The sequence below is a fragment of the Aphis gossypii genome, chromosome X (genome assembly GCF_020184175.1).
Source record: "Aphis gossypii isolate Hap1 chromosome X, ASM2018417v2, whole genome shotgun sequence".
NCBI classification, from domain to species: domain Eukaryota; kingdom Metazoa; phylum Arthropoda; class Insecta; order Hemiptera; family Aphididae; genus Aphis; species Aphis gossypii.
Genome location: NC_065533.1, coordinates 9,728,841 through 9,754,600, shown reverse-complemented (window position 1 = coordinate 9,754,600; position 25,760 = coordinate 9,728,841). Strand labels below are relative to the sequence as shown.

The 25,760-nt window shown below is 26.9% G+C and overlaps 2 protein-coding genes and 1 pseudogene across 2 annotated transcripts; all 3 read left to right on the top strand.

Moving 5' to 3' along the window:
• The first annotated feature begins 12,028 nt into the window (after positions 1 to 12,028).
• On the top strand, positions 12,029 to 13,948 carry LOC126552328 (uncharacterized). Its single transcript, XM_050207018.1, has 6 exons — positions 12,029 to 12,490; positions 12,578 to 12,667; positions 12,813 to 12,903; positions 13,019 to 13,125; positions 13,189 to 13,729; positions 13,811 to 13,948. The coding sequence occupies exons 1-6, from the start codon at positions 12,273 to 12,275 to the stop codon at positions 13,874 to 13,876; spliced, it is 1,113 nt and encodes a 370-aa protein (XP_050062975.1). The 5' UTR covers positions 12,029 to 12,272; the 3' UTR covers positions 13,877 to 13,948.
• LOC126552112 (uncharacterized) lies at positions 13,901 to 15,537 on the top strand. The gene is made up of 4 exons (XM_050206617.1): positions 13,901 to 14,031; positions 14,554 to 14,817; positions 14,944 to 15,321; positions 15,396 to 15,537. The coding sequence occupies exons 1-3, from the start codon at positions 13,956 to 13,958 to the stop codon at positions 15,198 to 15,200; spliced, it is 597 nt and encodes a 198-aa protein (XP_050062574.1). The 5' UTR covers positions 13,901 to 13,955; the 3' UTR covers positions 15,201 to 15,321; positions 15,396 to 15,537.
• LOC126552327 (uncharacterized) lies at positions 15,288 to 16,842 on the top strand (annotated as a pseudogene).
• Positions 16,843 to 25,760: the final 8,918 nt, after the last annotated feature.

Below are 25,760 nucleotides of genomic sequence, written 5' to 3'. Positions count from 1 at the left end.
AAATAATATATCGTGTTAAAAACCAAAATAAATAATATATTTTGATTTATTCTCTTACTAGAATAAGATTTTTGATATATTTTCAATAGCTAGTCTATAAATTGCAAGCATCATTTGGCATGCATTAGCATATAAATGTACATATTTGTAAATATAACATAAACAAAGTAAAAGTAACAGAAAACAGCATTTCAATAAGATGCAGTCATCGATGTAAGTCTAAGAATTTTTTTTTCAAATTATGTACTTAAAGTTTTCTATTAGGTATGCATTTTAAAAAATAATAATAAAAAACAATTAATTGATTTAAATCTCTCCTCTCGCAATATTATTATGCTATTGTAGTGCTAAAGATAAGAAAAACGGTTGTGCAATTAATTTTCAGATTATAAATGAGTGGACTAACCTAATATCGTATGTATGAAATTATAATTCTTGCATGATTTTAAATATTTGTTTAGGTGGTTGGCATATGTCAATTTCGTTGTATATATAAATTATAATAGTTTGTCATTAGTAAATACTTCAATACATATATAGCAAGGATAAAAAGATTTCATAAATAATTCGCAAATAATAGGTTACAGGGACAGATGTATACCTAGTAAAAAAAAAAAAAAAAATATTCACAGTAAAAATGTTATATGATAACTTCATAAATTGAGTATTTCGAAATATTTTTAAGCATATTTATAGGAAAAAACTCATCGACGTAAACAATATAAATAAATGAAGAATATAAATTAGTTAATAATAGGTTTATTACATTTTGTTAATAATTAATGAAGTATATGTAGGTTAAGTTACTTAAATCTATATGATTAAGAATTCGTGTATATTGTTATTTAATAATTATGTACTTCTTAATTATTTTTTTATATTATTAGGAAAAAATTAAAGTTTCTTACGATTAATTAATTATAATTATATATAATTATAAATAATTATTGTGAGTCGATTTAAGGGACTAAATAATATCCCTACATTTAAGGAAATCAATAAAACAACTAATCAAACAGTACCAATGCAATGGATTATAAATAGTTACTAAAGTACCTACACTTATCAATTGTCATACAACACATCCATTATTTACAGTGCAATTGCCTATATAAATCATTAAATTAAATCGTATGTTCTTTGAAGAGTTTTGCGAGTTCCATCGGTACGATTCGAAATATTATTTACTATTTTTTTTTTTTTTTTTTATAGGACTGTACAATTTAATAACATAAGTTGTGTGTTTTTTAGTTTTTGTTTTTTTGAAAAATCAATATTTTAAATTATAATATTGCTAATACCAATAATTATTTTTATTTTTACAAGTAAATAAAATAGTTTATAAATGAATAGAAAAAAAAATAAAACATAATATAAGGCACTGTAAAGAAGACCTAATGAAGAATTTAAATCTTTTTCATAATTGATTTTGTTTACCACAATTGGACGAACTATAGGATTAGTTTGTCATATACAATAAATATACATATTTTTACTTAACCTATAGAAGATCAGAGATCCCTGAAAATGTTAATATTTTGAATTCAAAATTGTTGACTAATAATTAAATCATTATGCCTGCATTGTAGTTAATTCGCTCATATGATTCACGAGTTCTTGTATGAACAGAATAAATGCTGTTGTTAAAATCCCCAAACGATTCAATTTTAATTTGCGACAATTCGGTTAGTTTATTCCGACACGTATATACTTGCATGAACAGCAGGACAACTGCAGAACTGCAGAAGCAGATGTGTAATACAATCACACACATATCCATAGAGGCGGAAGAGGTTCATAATATATCGAACATATTTTTATATTATTTCTAGTATTTCGTGATGTAACGTTTTGAACATATCGCACAGATGATTAGCAGAGGTAAGTAGGTAGTTGGAAAAAAATAAAATAATAAATTTCAACTTAATCCATGACGATTGGACGGAGTCGGCGAGGTTCGTGTTAGCACACTGTATCCATCCTTAAAATCGCTAATGACACACGGTTGTTTCGTTAAAACGTTTTTTAATTTCAATTTCCATCCAGGACCGTGTCTGTCTGCCGGTGACGTTTCGACGGGAGATGCATGTACCGCGGCCGATTCGATTAATCATCAGCCCCTCGTGCAGCACTTGGTCACGACCAACTGGCATCTATATTCATATGCGGTTTGGTAATTGATGACTCGAACTGCACGAGAGAGTGCATATAAGTGCATTAATTATCGAAACGTTTTGACGATCGCACTGTAGGGAATTATACATTACTCCTGCACCACGTCATGCACTTGCGTCGTCACACATTCGTGACCGCATCATCTGGGTATTAGAATTCGGAACACGCCACCAGTTCGACCACGAACAACTTGTCGCTCGTAATATATAATATTTAGTCTTGTAATGACGTGTAGGTGCTTAAAAGTTAAAAGACGTATTTGAGTAAAACTATTCAAATTTGTATTTTAAAAAATACATTTAAAAATAGTATTCAGATTTTCTATTTGCAATTCAATAACATAAAAACAAAATATGTTATAAAAGTCGCATAAAATAATATAGTCTTCGAATGACTTTAAAAATTTAAATTACTGTGAAGTATAAAAATTTAGTTAAATTGTTTCGTTATAAGATAAAAAAAAACTGTTAACAAAAAAAAAAATAGTACTTAAAAGTAACTATAAATATATATTTTTTTTATGTCTATAATTGTACTAATTGTACTTAGACAAATACTTTTTTTTTTACAAAATATTCAAAGAAGTATTTAAAAACTTAAAAAAAAAAGCATTTTTACTTGAATGCTTTTAAAAAATATGTTTTACAAGACTACATGACATATAATATAATTAGTTATTTTTAATTAAAGCGCACAGAATACTGATTATAACACGATAAATTGGGTATAAATCAGTATCAGATACTCGTAGATCGCAATTGAAATTGTAGGGAAAACATGTAATATGCTCGCAGTAGTGTTGCTGAATGATCGTTGCTACAAATGGCGGAATATTTTTATATACTTTATAAACGCGTCTGTCTTGTTATACGTACCTATCTTTCTCTCGTTAACTGTACTTAGTACGTATAATTATGTTCAAGTTACTGGAGAAGCTAGTTTGCTAGATTGTAATCTACATTTTATTTATTATTAATCATTAATCGTACTCAGAAAAGCATGATTTTATTTAGTCTTTTTTACTTAACATGTTTTACAAAGAGTAAAATGCTCAAACCACTGCAGTTAAAGCGGATTGATCCATAACAGACCACTAATGTAATTTTTTCCCCAAAAGTTAAAAATGAAATACTAAGTTATAAATTATTATTAAATCAAATAACTATACCTACATATTTTGTTTATTTAAATATAATGCTTTTGTGTATTCAAATTGTAATCATAAATAATAATACAAAATAAAAACAAATAGATAGGTATCTACATGAATGTTTATTTAAATTAGTTATTTATGTTCGCATGACTTACTATAGTTACTTACTACTACTACTACTACTACTACTACTACTACTATTAGGTATATTATCAGGACGACACTTGTATTTATTGGTTGTACATTTTTTCCTCTGTTCATTTAATTTTTTCAACTGTATAATATCCAAGATTATATACATAACATTTTTAGTAAAACCCTTAAGGTTAAAATCTTGTGGTTCGTTATGCACGACACCGAGTATATACCTATTCGTATACGTTTATTTGACAACGTAGAACATAGTTTGCACTTTAGGCTCACTAAAAAAAAAAAAAAAATATTTTTCATTTTTTATGATCAGCAAATACTAATAGCAAGAAATTAATAACATGTATATACATAAGCTCTTAAGTACTGTGCGTCAGTACTCTGTACCAAGGCTGTAACTGGGGAGGGGTCAAGGGGGTCCAAACCCGCCCGAAATTTTTAAATATAGAAATATTTAACGTAAATCACACGTGTTCAGTCTCTAGATATTTAAAAAAAATGTTGGACTAACCGAAATTTGTTTTCAGTTACGGCCTTGCTCTGTACCATCTAATAAGTGAGCTGGATGGATTTTAAAATTGTATACATTTTAGTCTATAATATGGTAAAACATAATATGCAGGTATAGAGTATCAAAAGATTAAGTTAAACGTAAAAAATGTCTAGTATTTCCTACTAATTATAAATATTTGATTAAAAACGATCAAACCTTCAACGGGTAAATCTTTAATTTTTAATATTATTTTTCATTATAAAAAATAACATAACCTTACATAACCGATGTAGTAGATTGAGCTCTTCTTCAAATATTGTACTACAAATGCGTGGGTTTTAATCTATAAATCCTTTTGACGGCTACACCATCAATCATCACAATAGCTTATGTTAATTTGCATTTCTGCATCGTTGCATCTGTCTTGTGCTATTTTCCACATCATTCACTGTAGGTACTAGGTACGTCGTGTACATTGATCATAGATTACAAATATTGTAATACTACTATAATACTAAGACAGGTTTACTTATACTTTATATTTAACTGTCTATGGTCAATATTATAAGCGCTTTAAACAGATTGACTCAACGCCATTATTATATTAGGATCGACCGACGATCGGAACCGGCATAGTTAGCTAGCGTTTATGCGTATAGATTATCGTTCTAGTACGTAATTCGTCTACGTAAATAACATTAATTTATTTGAAAATATAAACATAATAATATATTTTATTTGTTTATTTAATATTATAAAACATTTGTGCCGTACCGAAGCATTGTATTTCATATAATTTTTAAGAAATTCGTAAAATTTTTATTGAACCTTTCGTTTTTGTTCTATTCATATACACCTCAGTCAGCAGACTGAATCAAGAATTGGAATTGTTTTCTGACGTGGAATCTACAACATAAACGACTGCAGAGTCGGTAATTTAGAGAGTTTTCGTCTCACTAAACTGATTTATTTATTATTATCGTTACGATGTAATGATGGTTTTTTTTCGGTTCACGTATTTTATAGGATTGCGCTACGAGACCGATGGCGACGACGGCAAGCGTCCAGACAAATTGGTGGAAAAATATTAAAATGATTGGCGGACGATGACGATCCGCGAATGACGACTATTTCGATATTATTTATATCTGTCTGACGGTATGAATCGACGCGATTCAAAACAGTCGATTTTTCGTGTTATTATTTTGTTTGTTAAAAGTTCACGTACAACTACGTAATTGTAATCTGACCGTCGCGTTCGAGCAGCCATGAGTTAACGTACGTTATCTACGATACGAAATAATAATAATAATAATAATAATAATGATACAAACGAGTAGGTACTGGTCGGTGATAAACGCTTAGAAGGACGAACATCATTATTAGCACGCACGGCTCGCACCTATGGGTATACGTTCGTTAGGATTACGTAGCGTGCCAACCCAAAAACGTGTGATAATATGAGAAGTTTTATACTCCGACGTACAGTATTCGGCTAATGTGCGTAGTGCAGCCAAAAAAGGTCGGCGTTTTTCGAAATTATTTCCAAATTTTCTCGAGAAGTCGAATCAACACACGCCGACTTCCAGAGACTGCGATACTATATACGAATCTGACGGGAGACTGTAACCGTCGATCGTAACGATGCGCATGTCGTCAAGCGTGCAATTTGTCAAAACGAATTTTTTATGAATTTTAATAAAATATGGATAAACGAATACAAGTCACATATATTAAAAACATCGTCAGCAGTTTTTTTTTTTTGTTTAATGACAAGTAATGACGCTTGTAACGAGTCTATTATAATCTTATTCTTTAAATTAATTTGCCTAAAAAAATATATATAGGTATAAAGATTATAATAATTTTGATTCGATAAAATTGTCTCTAAAGAATGCCTCTAGCATAATATGGGCTTTTTTGATATATAGCTGCTAGAGGTATAATATTATAAAGTCTGTGCATGAAATTGTATTATGCAAATTAAAATATGATTTACTTTATTATTCATTTTCGTTCACTTTCATGTATCAACTTTAAAATATCAATCGAAAATATCATAACTCGTGCTGGATATTATATGTTTACTCTGTTCAACTTGGTATAATGATATTATTAAAGCTTCCAGAGTTTACGCTTGAATAATTTTAATATATAATTCATAAAAAAAGGAAAATTTGCCTTTTATTAAATAACAAGTTTATTGAAAGTGAAGGTTAGGTAGGTATCTTTTGATGTTGTATAAAAGGAAAAATTATACATATATGTTTTTATTTATATAAGTACATTGGTTGGTGGGTATATTATAATGATATATTTTTATGATTTTTTTTTTTTGTAAATTATAATTGGGACGTAGTCTGAATAAAATATTTATACAGTTATTAAATATTCTAAACTGAGATGTGTTAAATATGTAATTGATTTAATGTACAAATTGGCAATTATAATATATTTTCAGATTCAGGCGTAAAAAAGAAGTGATTTAACTTATAAAATATGCCATGTAAGTACAGCTGGAATTAGCTTGATTTTATTTTTAACTCTAATGGTTTCCACGTTTATCCCCTTTTTATATTATGTTAGGGTTGAAGTAAAATCTTTTTATATATCATCACATCATTATATACACCATTAGAAATATACGCCACCAAAGTTAAAGTTTTTAGTGCCCATTGGTTTTGTTTTAGTGTTGACTAGTGAGTAATTGTATTGGACTTATTCTTTTATATATTATATATAATATATAATATAGGTATATAATATATATATATTATATATTATATAATATCTGTTATGGTGTATGACCGCATGGTAGTGATTGTTAATATTTATCAATCACTTTGATCAATTTTTTAAATTTTTTTAAATATCTCACAATGTGAATATTTAGGTAACTGTGTTTGTTAATATGAGCAATAGTTATTTAGTGAATGTTGAATTGTCTAACAACATAAATAGTATAACCAAATAGATGCGTAATAAATCCATATATAAATATAGTTTAACAAATTAACTTTTTAATGTATAGTTTAGGTAATATATTTGTTTTAAGTGTTATTTATTACGATATTATATTGTTCAGTGCTTCAATAAAAACAATAATTATCGTCTTTTTTTTTTTTAAATAAAAGTGCTCTAAACTTTTCGTTAAAAATTATTTTTATATTTTTATCTATTACGCATCAAGTTTAATTTGAATATAATATATATTATGCTTAAACATTTTAGTTAAAACACTGTTGCACTCGGTTTAGTATACGACGATACTGACAAGGGTATATTATTATCTAGTAAAAGATTGACATTTGGATTCGGATTGTCTCGTTCGGTAACATTACTAACATCCAAACATCTACAACGCATATTATGACCGGGCGATAACGTCTTAATTATACAAAATTATACGAAAATACCTGATAAAATGATAAAATGTTTACAATCACCGTTAAATGAACGCGTTAAAACCATTTTGTGAACATTCACTACAATTTTTGGTAAATGTCAACATATTATTGTTGTTATTTAAGAATGCAAAAGTATTGTCTGATAGAAATTTCGTCCCTTGAGTAGAACATTATATAATACAGAGTCTGTAACAAAGAATAAAATATAGAGACATAAAGTTCACATCTAATAAAAAAAAAACCAAACTACTGTTCGACGACCATTAAACTACAATGATTCAATCCATGAAAAATGCGAAAACATATAAAATATGTGCTGACAACTTGTTTTATCTACCTACCTAGAAATAGTAAAAACCATTATATTATTTTATACGTTTGACTCGTTCGAGTTCATATTATATTGATGTTTTGTTACAAATTACTCAAAATATTTATCTTATTACTATCGTCTGTTAAAATCTAAACATGACATATTCGTTTTATAATTTTGAATCAACATTCCATATCGTTAGGTACATATTGTATACGGGCTACCTAGTAAAATTTTCACAATATTTCAAATTTTAAGAATTTGTTCTCCAATAGATAATGTGTCTATTCAATCAGCTAATATCGGCTTCAAAGGCATAACTAGAAGTAGGTTCTATTAGATTCTGAACGAAGTGATGAATGTATTGATTTTACAATGATGTGTGTTTTTTTTTTTTTTTTTTTTTTATTTTTGTGTCTGTCACCACGTTTTGGAGCAGTAAAAGTGCTCCGATTTTAAAAAGTGGACCCTGTTTCGGATAGGAAAGTGAATGTAGTTTGTACTTTGGTGGGTCAAAAGTAAAAAATTTCCAATAGTTTTCAAAAGCGCCGGGAAGAACCAAAAAAAAATGACGGAAAAACGGGAATTTTAACGCAAAACCAGTTTTCGACCAAATCGATTTTTTTTTATGGTTGTAATTCAAAAACTAATCACTGAAAATACTTGAAATTTTCACCAAATGTTAATGTCAGTGGTATCTGTATATAGTTAAATTTTCAAAAAATTTTGACTTTTTTTGAGTTATTTATAGACCACTGAAATTTTCGATTTTTTTGAGAAATTTTTTTTAAAGTGTCGATAAAAAATTTTTGGATGACCAAAAAGTTTTGAAAATTTAATACAAGGTTCCTTATGAGTTGTTTTTATTGTAGCTAAAAAAAATTAAAAATCGTTAGTCACAATTTTTTTTTATAAGCGTTTATAGTTCAAATTTTTACGAAATCTGTCGAAATCGCGAAAATTTGCAAGTAATTTTGAAGTTGAAAAATCATAAATTTTTTTTCTTTTATAACTAAGTTTTGAAAATTTGGTACAAGGTTCTCCATACATTTTTCTTCAATTATCTGTAAAAAAAACTCTACCGGATTCAGACAAAAAATTTTTATGAGTGTTTGAAATTTAAATTTTTACAAAACCGCGTTAAATAACGGTTTAGCCTCAAACAATTTTTGATATTTGTTATAATTCAAAAAGTATAAGTCGTAGATACTTGAAAAATTTACCAGTTATTTAGATTGGCATTTTATTTACTTGATTTAATTTTCAAAATATTTTGACTTTTTTTGAGTTATTTATAGACCACTGAAATTTTCGATTTTTTTGAGAAATTTTTTTTAAAGTGTCGATAAAAAATTTTTGGATGACCAAAAAGTTTTGAAAATTTAATACAAGGTTCCTTATGAGTTGTTTTTATTGTAGCTAAAAAAAATTAAAAATCGTTAGTCACAATTTTTTTTTATAAGAGTTTATAGTTCAAATTTTTACGAAATCTGTCGAAAACGCGAAAATTTGCAAGTAATTTTGAAGTTGAAAAATCATAAATTTTTTTCTGTTATAACTAAGTTTTGAAAATTTGGTACAAGGTTCTCCATACATTTTTCTTCAAATATCTGTAAAAAAAACTCTACCGGATTCAGACAAAAAATTTTTATGAGTGTTTGAAATTTAAATTTTTACAAAACCGCGTTAAATAACGGTTTAGCCTCAAACAATTTTTGATATTTGTTATAATTCAAAAAGTATAAGTCGTAGATACTTGAAAATTTTACCAGTTATTTAGATTGGCATTTTATTTACTTGATTTAATTTTCAAAATATTTTGAGTTTTTTTGAGCTATTTATAGACAACTGACATTTTCAATTTTTCTGAAAATTTTTTTTTGAAGGGTCGATAAAATTTTTTTGGCCCTATCAAAATACTTGAAAATTTTATACAAAGTTCCTCATAAGTTATTATTATAGTGATTAAAAAATTATAAGAATACATAGTCACAATTTTTTTTTATTAACATTTGAAGTTCAAATTTTGACGAAAATTCGTCAAAATTATGAATATTTGCAAATTATTTGAAGTTGAAAAATCATAAAATTTTTTGTGTTTATAACTAAGGATTAAAAATACAACACTAAGTTTTCCATAAGTTAACCTTCAAGTATCTATAGAGAAAACTCGAAGCATCATTATAGGAAAAATTTTAAGTGCGTTTGAATTTTAAATTTTAACGAAATAGCGTAACGATAACGATTTATCCTCAAACGATTTTAAATATTTGTTATTATTCAAAAAGTATAAGTCGTAGATACTTGAAAATTTTACCAGTTATTAAGATTCTCGTTTTCTTTACGTGATATAATTTTCAAAATATTTTGACTTTTTTTGAACTATTTATAGACAACTGATATTTTCAATTTTTCTGAAAATTGTTTTTTTATGTGTCGATAAAATCTTTTTGGCCCTATCAAAATACTTGAAAATTTAATGCAAAGTTCCTCATAAGTTATTATTATAGTGATTAAAAAATTATAAGAATACATAGGCACAGTTTTTTTTTATTAGCATTTGAAGTTCAAATTTTGACGAAAATTCGTTAAAATTATGAATATTTGCAAATTATTTTGTAGGTATAATTCATAAAAATTTTTGTATAGGTAGCTAAGAGTTGAAAATTTAATACAAGATTTTTCATAAGTTTAGCTTACAATAATTATAAAAGAACTTAAATTTTGGTGTATTCAGGCCATTAAAACATAAACCACCTTTTTCATCAACCACTAGAAATTATATCCTAGGCTGACAAATCGTCTTCGTTCAGAATCGTTTTTCGTATACAATGATAACTATCATTGGATTCAAATTTAACACTCCTATAATATATAATAATGATCCATACGGCACCTAATGTACAGCAGAGCGGTACTCACTTTTTTTTTTTTATTTTAGGGGGCAGCAAATATGCAAAATAATTTTTACACTTGTTTTGAAATGAATAAATTAATTTTTTTTCATATTAACTTTAAGAGGCCGTCACACTAGGAAAAAATCGACCGTAAAACATGGTTTTTTGATTCCAATAGTACTCAAGTCTCATTAGTCGTAGAAACATGATTTTTGTATCAAATTAAACGTGAGAAGTTGTACTAAAAACTGTTGGAACAAATTTTTGAAATTTGTTTTCAAACCGATTTTATTTATATTTGAAATTTGTTAAAATTTTGAAATTTTTAAAAAATTATATAAAATCAGCAAATTGAGATATCAAAATTCTGTTCCAACAGTTTTTAGTACAACTTCTCACGTTTAATTTGGTACCAAAATCATGTTTCTACGACTAATGAGACTTGAGTACTATTGGAATCAAAAAACCATGTTTGTTGTAAAAAAATTATGATTTTACGGCCGTCGTGTGCTGCTATCGAAACAACTGCGGCACTGTTCTAAAACTGTACTCATTCCCCCACACTTCGCGCATATGCAGCGGTACCTCACCTAGATCGAAACCGGTTATCTAGCCGCGCGCGTTTTATAAATACCCAGAGTATCGATAAGGAAAATAATAATATGGCCCATGAATATTATTTGAATTATTTCGATATAATAATTCAAATTCATATTCTAATAAACTAAACACATGTTGAAACCACAAAGTATCATAAAGTTGCCAAAACTCAGCTGAAAAATGTACGATCTCGACAATTTTTTTTTTCAAACTGTAGGAAATTTTTCAATATAATTAGTGGTTAGGTTTAAAATATGAAAATGTTTTAATTTAACTGAGTATAAGTGTATACAAAAGAAATATGTCGTTTACTCCTGAAAAAAATCATTGTTGATAACTTTTGCAGGGCTTTTTTAAAAGAATGCCGTGGAATTAAAATATAAATATTTTAATTTATTATAAAATATTTTTATATTAAATACAGATTTTTGTAAACTAAACATAAATGCATACAGCAATTTAATGATTTTATTGAAATAGTTGAATCAAAAACTAATTGCTAGCATGTAGTACATAGTACCTACATAGTATATAATACCCTAAATAATATATAACTGTGTATAAACGTATTGAGATTACTATGTAAGTATTTATTGATATCCACATGATTACACTAATCATCAGTAGAAAATATGTGGTCAAAGTATTTTTCATATAAAACTAGAATTAATCTACTATAGTCTATGGGTGTTGTAGTATAAAATTTTTATACCTATTTAATATATGTAAACATTCGGTTATTATCAAGTAAAAAGGCGACAGTATGACATATATTGGTAGAAACTTTTGTTTGCTCTTACTAAATCTAAATAAATGTATATATGTATAATACGTCAATAATTAAAATTCTCAACACTAATGAGTAATGACCATAATTTGTTCAAGATAGTTTTAATATCTAATATATTATATTATAAATATTATATCTACTATCATTTCTCCATTAGATATAGTATAAAAGTAAGTACCTATTTGTGATAATTAAATTATTATTATTTTATTACTCGCATTATTCATTAGTATAACTAGTATAAGGTAATTATATAATTAAATATTATGATCAACGATAATAGTGCATATCAAAATGGGAAGACATCAAAATTATTGTCATTCTGTAAAACTGTCCACACCAGTAACAACTTACATTCTAATTGAATTTTTATTGTGGTTTAATTTTTTTTTATTTAACGTTAAAATGGATCAACTTAAAAAACGTACTCGTCAACCATCGAAAAAGTTATCAACTAAAAAGAAATTGAGTAATCGAGTGATGAATTTTCTAGGAATTCAAAACAAAACCAAGTAAGTAAAATATTAAATGATTAAAATATAAAAATGTATAAATAATAACGTAATATCAGTTATAACAATACATTGTTTTTAATTAAGTCCCAATCCAGAGGTCGTAGAATCTGTTGTGAAACCTTTTTTCTTGGGTGATGACAATCAACTACCATGCACATCAAGGGAAACAATTAGGTAAACTTTTGCTAAATTATATAGCTATTAAATTTGGTAAACTATAATAACTTAATATTTAAATAATATACGGAAAATGTATTACATAATCGCATGCAGCAGTATAAATATTTATATAATACAATATTTTATATATTTTTTAAAGTCAAAATCCAGAGCTCGTAAAATCTGTTGAGGCACCTTTTTTCTTAGGTGCTGACAATCAACTACCATGCACATCAAGGGAAACAATTAGGTAAATTAAAAATGTTTAATAATTTAAATTAAAACTCTGATTATATAAATTTGAATGTATATGAGAACTCCAACGATTTTTGATATATATTATATCAATTTTTTTTTAAAAAAAAATTAGAAAAATATGATCCGGAGGGTAATGCAAATAATTATTGGAATACTGAAGAAAATTTACATAACTTAACAGTGGACGAATCTATACTTAGTAATCAAGAAATTAAGTATGCATTTAAAATTTATATTTTGATTGAAGATGAGTCGTAATAAATTTAATTCTTTAACAGGCAATGTGATGTTGATGAAAGTTCGGGAAGACGAATAGTGGATATGCATTACGTTTTTAGTCAAATTAAAAACAGTGTTCATAGAGGGTCATTTGGTTGTACATTTTTAAATATGACGTTTATTTCTGAGAAAAAACACGGGTTTAGATCATCATTTAAGTTTAAATGTGATGTTTGTAATATTGTTATGTTTATCGACTCAGAAAAGTTGAAACCTGAAGCTTATTTGCCAGTAAATTATTCCGCCGTTAATGGATCAATAGCAGCTGGAATTGGATTTACACAGTTGTCCGAATTGTGTGCGATAATCGATATACCTTGTATGTCTTCAACTACTTTTCTGAAAATTCAAGAGTTTATTTGCAAAAGAATTCACGAAGTTGCAGAGGAACAAATGAAAATTGCTGGTGAAGAAGAACGTCGTTTAGCAATAAAAGCTGGTACATTAGATGTTGATGGAACCCCTATGTGCACTGTAGTTGCGGATGGACAGTGGTCAAAGCGCAGTTACAAGACTAAATATGATGCATTATCTGGAGTGGTAAAATATATATATGCTATATTAGTATATTAGTTTTATAAAACTGTTTTGAATGACCTTATTTATAATTCTACTTTCTAGGCAACAATAATAGGTTATAGATCGAAAAAAATTTGTTTGTGGGAATTAGAAACCGTTATTGTATAATTTGCCAAAGGGCCAAAAAAAAAAACTATCTCCACCTGACCATACTTGTTTTTTAAATTGGAAAAAGGGTGCAACAAGCATGGAAGCCGATGCCATTGCCGATGGATTTAAACAAAGTTTGGAAATGCATGGACTCAAATATAACAAACTAATAGGTTAGTGTATATAATATATCAGTAACAATATTAATATATCAATATCAATAATGACCCATTCGGCACGATTCCCAACGACTGGCTTTATCAGTAGTAATTATTATAATGACAACGACAAAATCGACAAATAATAAAGAATATATAATTTGTTTATGGGCCCCACACGAGCTTGCTCATAAACCATAACACACGATATGGGGCCCATTATACACACGATAATATTATAATATATTTATTAGGTATAATTTCTGTATTAAATAAAATAAAATATATATGGCTTATAATGATTTTAATGATACGATTTATAAAAGAAATAGGAATAATAAAATTAATGACAACTACAATATCAATTACATATAGTAATTATACCAACAGTAATATTTTAATTAAAGTGTCAATTATTATAAAAATGCAAGATAAATTAAATAATATTCGTATATATACATATATATATAGTTGCAGCAACCATAGTTGATAAAAATGTATAAATGATAATAAAATAAAAATAATTATCTTTACCAGGAGATGGAGATTCTAGCGTTTCAAAAAGGCTATCTGAAATCATGCCTTATGGACCTAGACTACTCGTAAAAAAAATAGAATGTCGTAATCATTTATTGCGAAATTATGGTACAAAATTAGCAGCTATGACAGCAAACACGAAGTATCCAATTTTGTTAAGAAAACATGTAAAAGCCAATGCATTACGTTTTAGATTTTCAATAACTAAGGCAATTGAATATCGTAATAGTTTACAAGGTCAATCAGATTACGAAAAAGAAGTTGGTAAGTTGAAAAAAATTTTTTTTATGAATTTTAATTTTTTAAACAACAAGACTTACAGACTTACTTGTACTACAGAGTATAGAATATAACTTGAATAATATATATTTTTTTATAACTATACTATAGGATTACGGAAAGATATAAGTAATAGTTTTCGTCACATTTTGGGTAGCCATGATCGATGTGAGCCATATTTTTGCAAGGGCACAATACCAAATGAAAAAAATATGATTTTAGAAGCTGAAAGATCGGGATTCTTAACTGATATATCTCAAATAATATCTCGTTTAGTCGTCAATGTTGATAGTTTACTTATGAATGTTGACAACAACGTGTGTGAACAATTCAATAGTGTAATTAATAAACATTTAGCGGGTAAATGAATAAATTACTCACAAAGAAATTCATACAATTCACGAGTTGAAGCTGCGGTTATATCATATAATTCAAGTGGACAATTTCTTCGTTTAATGCATACAAATATACAAAATGATATAAGCCCAGGTATACCTACTTTGAAGTATTATTTTTTTTTTAGTAATTTTGATTTTTTTTTTTATATATACATATACTTCTAGGTATAATAGGAAAGAAATTCCTTACATCCAATAAAAAAAAAAAGAAACCAATCTAAAAAACGTATTTTTCCTACAAGTATACAGAAAAAGAGTAATGTTGGCCCGGATCAACATTATGGTTTAGCCGAACCATTACCCGAAGAAGATAATATTTCAAAAGAAGAGTTACAAAAAATAAAAGACGATTTAATCAATTCACTACGATTAGATAGAAACGGGCGCTTGGATATTGAAAAGAAAACTAGAGAACAAGCTAATTCTCAAATTTGGCATGCTGAACGAAGGAATAGACTTACAACATCAAATTTTGGCCGTGTTTGTAAACTACGACCAACTACGTCTTGTAAAATTTCTATTTACGATATATTATATAGGACATTTTTCTCGAAGGCAACTGATTATGGTAAAGCCACCGAACCAGAAGCTATCGTCGCATTGGAAAATATTTTAAAATGCAAAATCCATCCGTGTGGGCTTATCATCGATGAACAATTTCCTTACCTAGCAACAACTCCAGGTAAAATGTATTACAGTTACTTATGATATGCATTAATAATTTCAAATAAAATAATAATAATAATAATAATAATTTTTTTTGTATATGAATACAGACGGTATTATCAATGACGATTTTTTAGTTGAAATTAAATGCCCGTTCGCAGTCAGAGATACGTTGACATTTTCGGAAGCGATAAACAGTAAAAAAGTAAGAGTATAATATATACTAACTATCTAATCCAGTGGTTTTCAAACTGGGTGCCGCGGTTATTCCATAAATTACAGATTGCATTGAATTGTGATATAAGAAAATAAATTAATAATTAATTCAAAACAATTTTGTTCATCTAAAAAAGGTCAGTGTGCCGTGAACATTATTTTAAGTTTACGGTGTACCTTGTGGCATGTATAATAAAAGTTTGAAAACCACTGATCTAATCAGTACCTATAACTGTTAAAATATTAAGTTTAGTGTAGGTAAAAATGTAAAAATGTTTTTATTCTATTTTACAACAAACATTTTTAGTTATTATTCTGTCGACTCGATGACAATGGAAAAATGCAGCTAAAAGTTGATCATAATTATTATTATCAAGTTCAGGGACAAATGCATATTTCCAAACGAAGATTTTGTTATTTCTTCGTTTATTCAAAAAATTGGACAGAAGTACAAATAATAAATTATGATGTTTGCTTTTGGAATACAAAAATGGTTGATAAATTAAAACTGTAAGTTTTTAAAAATTTTTAATTTTAATATCAAAGATAAGTTTACTCTTATACAACTTAGTAAGTTTGTTACTTTCTTTTAAGATTTTACATGGAATGTTTACTACCAGAAATAGTGAATCCTCAGTATGGAAAACGATTACAAATAGATGACATAAAAGATCCAGAACACATTTTGGAAAACATAAAAACAAAAAAAAACTAAAATAAATTTGAAACTAAATTATAAATGATTTAATATTAGAACCCATGTTTATAGTATACATATTTCTATACATATATATATATATACCGTATCCAAATATTTTAATAAATTATTTATTACGAAATATGCATTGCTTAATTATTCACATTATATGCCTATACGTAGGTATTAATTAATTAATAACATATACATTATGCATCATCAGATATAATAAGTATAATACTATTAATACTATAATAGTTGAAGTTCAATCTGTGTAATTTAAGGTTATTATTTATTACAATTATAATTAATTTATAATTTCAGTCATTCAAACAATTATCTGAATTATCATAAAACATGATTATACGAGATCGTTAATTTGTAATATCATAAATTGGAACATTTATTATAATTAACATTAATTGTAATTGCATTATCATACCTCAATTATCATGATACATTAACATTAAACAAGTCTAATCTAAAAATTAGAAAAAAATTAGCCTATATTATAGATATTTAAAAAAGCGATACAGTGTTCAGTCACAGTCTCGAGATCAGTTTCAGTTACAGTGTGTAAGTGTTTCCAGTCACCATCATTGCGAGACTCCAGACAAATTTTTATTTTCTAAATACAGTTTTTTTTAAAGTCAGTGTTCTTTTAAATTATATATAGTTTTGTATTTATACATATACATTATACATATCATCAACTCTCAGAACAAACGCTACATCATTTGTAAGTACCCATTTATAACTACTTAAAAATATACTTTTTTTAATTTTAAATTTTAGTTCATTGATAAATCTTGTATACGATGAAAAATGATTCTGAACGGAGATAATTAGGTACCTATTAACTTTCGATTATTATATTTGGACGAGTCTTACAAACGGAATGATATTACGAAATTTCGACCAAATTTAAAAAATAATGATTCTCTTTTCGACCAAAACAAACATTTTTGTAAAATTATGGCAATTACCTATATAGATACTTTTAATACTTTTGCAAAATTATTAAAAGTATAAGTTGCATAAAATATTGTAAAATAAAATATAGAAAATTATTTAAAATTTAAGACTATCTATATCAACATTATTTTTATATTAATATGTCACAATATGTATAATATTATTTAAAATAATAAAATAATAATAATATGTAATTTTGTCAAAAGATACAAGATACTATTATTGTAAATATTTGTAATGAATAGTACCAAGATATTTGAATTTAAGTTGCAGAACCTTTAAAACTTAAATATTATATGAAACAAATAGTGATAATTTTTATTGTGTGTGTATAATTAATATCGTTTTGTAAATAATTTCGTAAAGAATTGTATTTTTACGAATAATAATTCTATCCAGGTGCAATTGTAAGATAAATTAAAAACCCTAAAATTAAATTGTATACTATTTTTTAAATTTTTTATATAATATTGTATATATATATTGTGGCATATTAACATAAAAATAATGTTAATATTTTACTATTCTTATATATTAAAAATGTTCTATATTTATTTTACAACATTTTATGCAACTTATAAAAAATTATTTAGCAGCAATTATTTTATTTTTTTACATATATTATATACATTTTTGATTTTGGTCAAAAACGGGTATGCCCCATTTTATGAGAAACCTTATTTTAAATTTTCAAATTTTAGGTATTAATTCTCAAATGAAAATACTAATGTAAACATCTGATACAAGTTTCAAGTTTTTACAATGAATTATTTTTGAATAAACATAAAAATCGTATATGCGTCGTACCTACCTACTTGTATTTTTATTATTTATTATTTACTATATTTTTTTTTACCGATCAGATTAAGGTTAGGTTAGATCAAATTAAAACCTAATAGAATAAGAATTTATGCAGTAAAACAAATTTTTTCAATGATAAAAATAGTTTTAATTGCTGTTATGAGTGCGTTAAATCGTATTTTTATACAAATTTTTCTTGTTTTTTAGAGCATTTAAATCCGTTCTCTTATTTTTTAAAGCACAATATTTAAATTAAGTGTTTAATTTAAATTGTACCTATATAATATTTATATTTTATTTCATAATAGGTATTACAACCAGTCAACACTCAACATGAATATCAAAAAAGTTCTATTTGTTATTATTACAACCATACATTTCACTTTTGGATTCATTGCTTACGATTGCGGAGGTCCTAACCTAAATATAACTTCCTTTGACAGTCTAGAAGTAGACAACTGTGATCTTCCAATACCTTCGAAAACAGAACGGGTAACAAGAATACAACTATTGCAAAGGGTTGAAACATATCCAGTTAATTTCAAATCATGCCTGATCACTGTTGATTATTTAATAACAAGGTGTTCGGCGTTTGAAGACGCACAAGTTGTAGAGGGAGGGTATTTTTCCGACATAATAGAGTTAGGTAGTGCTAGATGTTCAGAGACTCACCAGAAACAATCTTTCACTTTTCAAACGGGAGGAGTAGTGACAGATTTAAAAAAACGAAACGATATTTGTAACAAATATCATTGCCGGAACATTAGACAAGTATGGTAATTGTAAAGGCACAACTTTTAAATCAAGCAGAGGAGAGTGGGAAGATGTGGTCGTACAAGCTAAATTTAAAATATTGCTTTCAGAAGGTACGGCTATAGCAAATAGTAAAGATAATATCCTCATACTTCCAACAGGAACCAAAATGAAATTATCTGAAAATTATGGTTTTGATTCTTTTAAAGGAGAGACTATATGGACAAACAACCATTTCACTTGTGAAGTACAAGATTTCAATGTTTTATATGATGGTCCTGCATCGTTAATAATTTCAAATGCCATTAATGATTTTTCAAATAATATATATACCTATATTGTGGAAACGGATAAAATAGTATTTTCCCTAAAACAAATTAAAAAAAGTTTTGCATGCGGGATGCCAGTGATTCAAACTGAACACATACAGTTAGTCATACTTGTAGATACCGCATTTTTCAATCGATTTACGACAACAACAATTTCTCCGCAAAACACTGATTTGTTAGCCTACGTTAATACAAAATTTGTTTATGTTGAAAACTTCTTTAAATCTACGATAACATCATTGTATAATGACATAATTAAAAAACAGTGTGATCTCGAACGAAAAATATTACAACAAAAGCTTACACTAGCCTCTTCGAGCATTTCCGACTTTTCGTATCTTATGGGCGAAGGACCAGGTTTTACTGCAGTGAAAACAGGCGAAATAATATATTTAATAAAATGTAAAAAGGTAAATGTTGAAATATCGAGAAAAAATGTATGTTTTAATGAACTACCAGTTTTATATAACAACAAAACGTTTTTCATGGCCCCCAAAACGCACATATTGCAACAATTTGGAACTCAAATTGATTGTAATATACTACTTCCACCTGGCTTCAATTTGGACGGAGACTGGTTTGGTATTGTACCCAATATACAAGAAATAAAAAAACCACAAAAGCTCAAACCGGCTACAACCTGGACGTGGTCGTACAAAAGTCCAGAATCGCTTATGAATGCTGGTATATACACACAAGACACAATGAAAGCTTTTCAGCAACATATATTGTTTCCACAAGAAGTGAGTGCTGCTACAAATAATTTAATAAGACAATCTATGGGATATGATACGACTAACCAAGGTCTGCAATATAAATATCTTATTGACGAACAGACAATAAGCAACATGGTCGAAAATAAATTACATCAACTTTGGGGATGGTTTACAACTATTGGTACTTTTGTTTCGGGACTGATGGGGATTTTTTTATTGTAAAATTAATATTAACACTAGTGGATACGGGGATTAATATTACTATTTTATACAAAACCTTTGGGTGGAGTGCAAAACTGTTGGCAGGAATTTTTTCTAGTATTACCCATTATTTAATGTTAAAGACACACAAAAAAAATCAAAATTTTGATCAAGACTCGCTAGACACAAAACATGTTCGCTATTCAATTAAAAATAGCAAAAAAGTGTACCCGAGCTTGAGTCAAGATTCTGTTTAAACACTTTAAAGCCATACAGAAATAATGTATTTAATTTAATTTATTATTTATTTAGTATTAAAAGTATTGTTTTAATTTGTATATTTTATTTAATTATTTAATGATAAAAAATTTTAATTTCATATTAAATGTACATGAAAAATGCAATTATTACCTTTATGTTATATGTTTATAATATAATACATTTGAAAAAAGGTTAAAGAAATATTTGTTTTTTACTTTTTGTATGGTAATTAAATATTAGATTATAAAATGATTAAATTATGTATTTTTAAGTGTGTTTAAGTAGGTACAGGTATTATGCTCAATATTCTATTTTTCTTTGAATTACCAAAAAAATTTGTAAGTTGTAGCATGTTCACGAATAATGTATAATGTAAAATATACGCAATACATTTAAATATTACAAAACTAATATTTAGATATTTAGGTAATATTAATTTAGGTTATTGCTATAAATTAGTTATTATTTACTTTATTATAAATATTTCATGAAGTAAATATCTAATAATGTATTATAAATACAAATCACATCGGTACCCGCGGGTATTAAAAATATTACAGCTGCATTTACCCATTTACGTGTATATTTACGCGCGATCCGTCTTAGACGAAGGTTCAAATAATAATAAACACCGCTCCCGAATAGGCATAATCCTCGGCTGGCCGCCGACTACCAGTAGTGGGCGTGGTTAAAACGTCGCGTGCTTGCGGATCACGAAAACACCTAACAGCGCGTTCTCTCGGACGTTGTATGCGTTTCACTTTTAGTGTGACGGCCTCTTAAATTGTTTAGAATAAAATAAATTATTTGTTATTTAAGTATTATAATTTACATAAAACACACATTACAGAAATACAATATTTAAGTGTAATTCTTAAAAATAAAAAAAAGTGTTGTAATATATTAATGATCATGGCTTAAATCACGGGACTATAAGATAAAAGTTTTACTCCTACTAGAAAACGTCAGAAATGAACAGCCCTACTTGATTCCTTTCAATAGATACACCAATAACCGACTTAATTTGAAATCATAGATTATTCATATAATGGTCATATTATAAATCATAATGTAAGTACCCATTACATAGGTAACAATAATGTACCTAATAACAACAAAACATAATTTATGACGCATACCATATTAAATTTTCATCTGTTAGCAACACTATTCAATTTGTTAGTTATTGTTTAATTCACTTGATCGAATACATACAATATAAAACGAATGACATGAGTGCTGGAAGAAATTGACGTCATCACAATCAAAACTTTGAGAACTTTATAGATAGCCGAGAGTAGCTCTTATCTGATCAATTCCTCTTCTGAAACATAATTTCGGCACTTTCAAACATTCTAATTCAATTATATATAATATATAATATGTCATATGATATGATATGAATATTTAATAGAAGCTTACAAGTTTTCATACGGTCTTCGCAAGCTGAGAGAACGTTGTTGTGTGATAATAATATTATTATAATAAATTTGAAAGCAACTATATTATACAACATTCGATAGATGAATTTCTGTGAGACTAAGTTTTCTTTAAGACACGGTTCTATGAAGTCAACATACAATTTATGTCACAACCTAAAGTAATAAATACAAGTTTAGTCATAATATAGGACCTAAATCAATTGAAGCGTATTGATATTAATGTATTTAGTTACAAATTATGCCTGTAAGTGATACCTTTTATCAATAACGTATGACATTTAAGAATAACGAAAAATTTAATTTCAACTTAATGATCCCTTTTATAATATCATAAAAGATTGGAAACCACTGTTGTAAGATTTTGTCATATTTATTCGTTTCAAAAATGTAATGCAGCAACAGTGCTGGATCGCCTGGAGTATAAGTCCCAAGCTAAACTTATTATAAAATATTTTACAATTTATTTCTACGACCACGCTCCGGGGCACTTAAACTTAGCGAATGCAGAGTGACAAAAATAAAATATACATGAGCTCAACAGAGCAGATGGTTAAATCTACTCTAACAGTGCTGGTTTTTATCGTGGACATAGTATGTATTAATTATAACACTTACGAGACGTGTCGAATTAACAAATTTTACGTTCGGGAGGAAATTTTTTGGTATAAATTTATTGATCTTATTACCAGTGCAAATTAAGTTAATATCCATAGTAGAAATGTTAAAATTGTATTTATTTATAACTATATTATAAAATATAATAATAATATAATATGGAAGTTTAATTAATAATAATAATTATTATGCTTAAATTTATAAGCTGAGTTCTTAGTTCTTAATACTATTAAATTATAATTGAAAAGAAAAGAAAATAATTTTTATTTGAAAAAAAACTTACATTAAGGTAGATCCACAAATTAAGTACATTATATTAGTGTTATATTAAATATTAATACTTATAACAGCTCATTAAAGTTAACGAAAAAAGACAAATTGATATAACATGTAATAAAAAATAAAATTAAAATATACATTTAAAAATGTGATTTAAATACCGAAAATGTGTGTTTAAATGTAATATTAGGGTTATTTTTGTTTTTGCGTTTCTATTAAAACAGTTTGATGGTTGAGAACTTTCATTATAAATGTTATTTGGGCAAAAATAATATGGTATGAAGTTCAAATAAATAATTGAAAGTTTGGACATTAGGATCAGACTGTGATAAATTTGTGGAATATAATCTATGTTTATTTAGAAGAATTTTAATTAAATAATTAATAATATTTATGGATAGCACATTAATAAAAATTATGACCAGCGTAATTATTACCCCACGCAGACCTATAAAAGGGACTGTGCTAATGTAAAATAAACAATTCAAAATGTTTTAATACGTGAAATTTTTTTTGGTATATTAAATGTATAAGACTTAGTATAGATAGTAGGTAAAGTAAATTCTTATTAAATTTGTTTACAAAATAAATAAATGAAGCCTAAGATAAAAAATAATTAAACCAATATTTAATATTATCTACACTTATCAAGTTCACAAGTTTGATTTATAAATGTACAATCAACTTGAAAAAGCGGGCAAGTGAGTACCGCTCTGCTGTACATTAGGTGCCGTATGGATCATTATTATATATTATAGGAGTGTTAAATTTGAATCCAATGATAGTTATCATTGTATACGAAAAACGATTCTGAACGAAGATGATTTGTCAGCCTAGGATATAATTTCTAGTGGTTGGTGAAAAAGGTGGTTTATGTTTTAATGGCCTGAATACAACAAAATTTAAGTTCTTTTATAATTATTGTAAGCTAAACTTATGAAAAATCTTGTATTAAATTTTCAACTCTTAGCTACCTATACAAACATTTTTATGAAATATACCTACAAAATAATTTGCAAATATTCATGGTTTTGACGAATTTTCGTCAAAATTTGAACTTCAAATGCTAATAAAAAAAAATTGTGACTATGTATTCTTATAATTTTTTAATCACTTTAAGAATAACATATGAAGAACTTTGTATAAAATTTTCAAGTATTTTGATAGGGCCAAAAAAATTTTATCGACCCTTCAAAAAAAAATTTTCAGAAAAATTGAAAATGTCAGTTGTCTATAAATAGCTCAAAAAACTCAAAATATTTTGAAAATTAAATCAAGTAAATAAAATGCCAATCTAAATAACTGGTAAAATTTTCAAGTATCTACGACTTATACTTTTTGAATTATAACAAATATCAAAAATCGTTTGAGGCTAAACCGTTATTTAGCGCGGTTTTGTAAAAATTTAAATTTCAAACACTCATAAAATTTTTTTGTCTGAATCCGGTAGAGTTTTTTTTACAGATAATTGAAGAAAAATGTATGGAGAACCTTGTACCAAATTTTCAAAACTTAGTTATAAAAGAAAAAAAATTTATGATTTTTCAACTTCAAAATTACTTGCAAATTTTCGCGATTTCGACAGATTTCGTAAAAATTTGAACTATAAACGCTTATAAAAAAAAATTGTGACTAACGATTTTTATTTTTTTTTAGCTACATTAAAAACAACTCATAAGGAACCTTGTATTAAATTTTCAAAAGTTTTTGGTCATCCAAACATTTTTTATCGACACTTTAAAAAAAATTTCTCAAAAAAATCGAAAATTTCAGTGGTCTATAAATAACTCAAAAAAAGTCAAAATTTTTTGAAAATTTTACTATATACGGATACCACTGACATTAACATTTGGTGAAAATTTCAAGTATTTTCAGTGATTAGTTTTTGAATTACAACCATAAAAAAAAATCGATTTGGTCGAAAACTGGTTTTGCGTTAAAATTCCCGTTTTTCCGTCATTTTTTTTTGGTTTTTCCCCGGCGCTTTTGAAAACTATTGGAAATTTTTTACTTTTGACCCCCCAAAGTACAAACTACATTCACTTTCCTATCCGAAACAGGGTCCACTTTTTAAAATCGGAGCACTTTTACTGCTCCAAAACGTGATGACAGACACAAAAATAAAAAAAAAAAAAAAAAAAAAAAAACACACATCATTGTAAAATCAATACATTCATCACTTCGTTCAGAATCTAAAAATGAATACAAAGATACATAGTGATAAATCAGAGTTCATAATATAATATGCACCTACTGTTTTTAATATTGAATTTACATAAATTCAATTAGATTATTATTGTCACACTAAATAAATTTAGTATTATTGATAGAGCTAGAGCAGCGATTCTCAACCTTTTTTCATTCATGTACCCCTAGACCTCTCTCACCACTATTTCACGTACCCCAAATATCAATTTAGAATATAAATAAATGAAAAATAATTTTTTTGCGTACCCCGTGAGATCATGTCACGTACCCCTAAGGGTATGCACTACGCATACCCTAGGTCGGGAACCGCTGAGCTAGAGGTTTGATTGTTTTAAATTAATGTCTGAACAATAAATTTAGCTACCTATAGT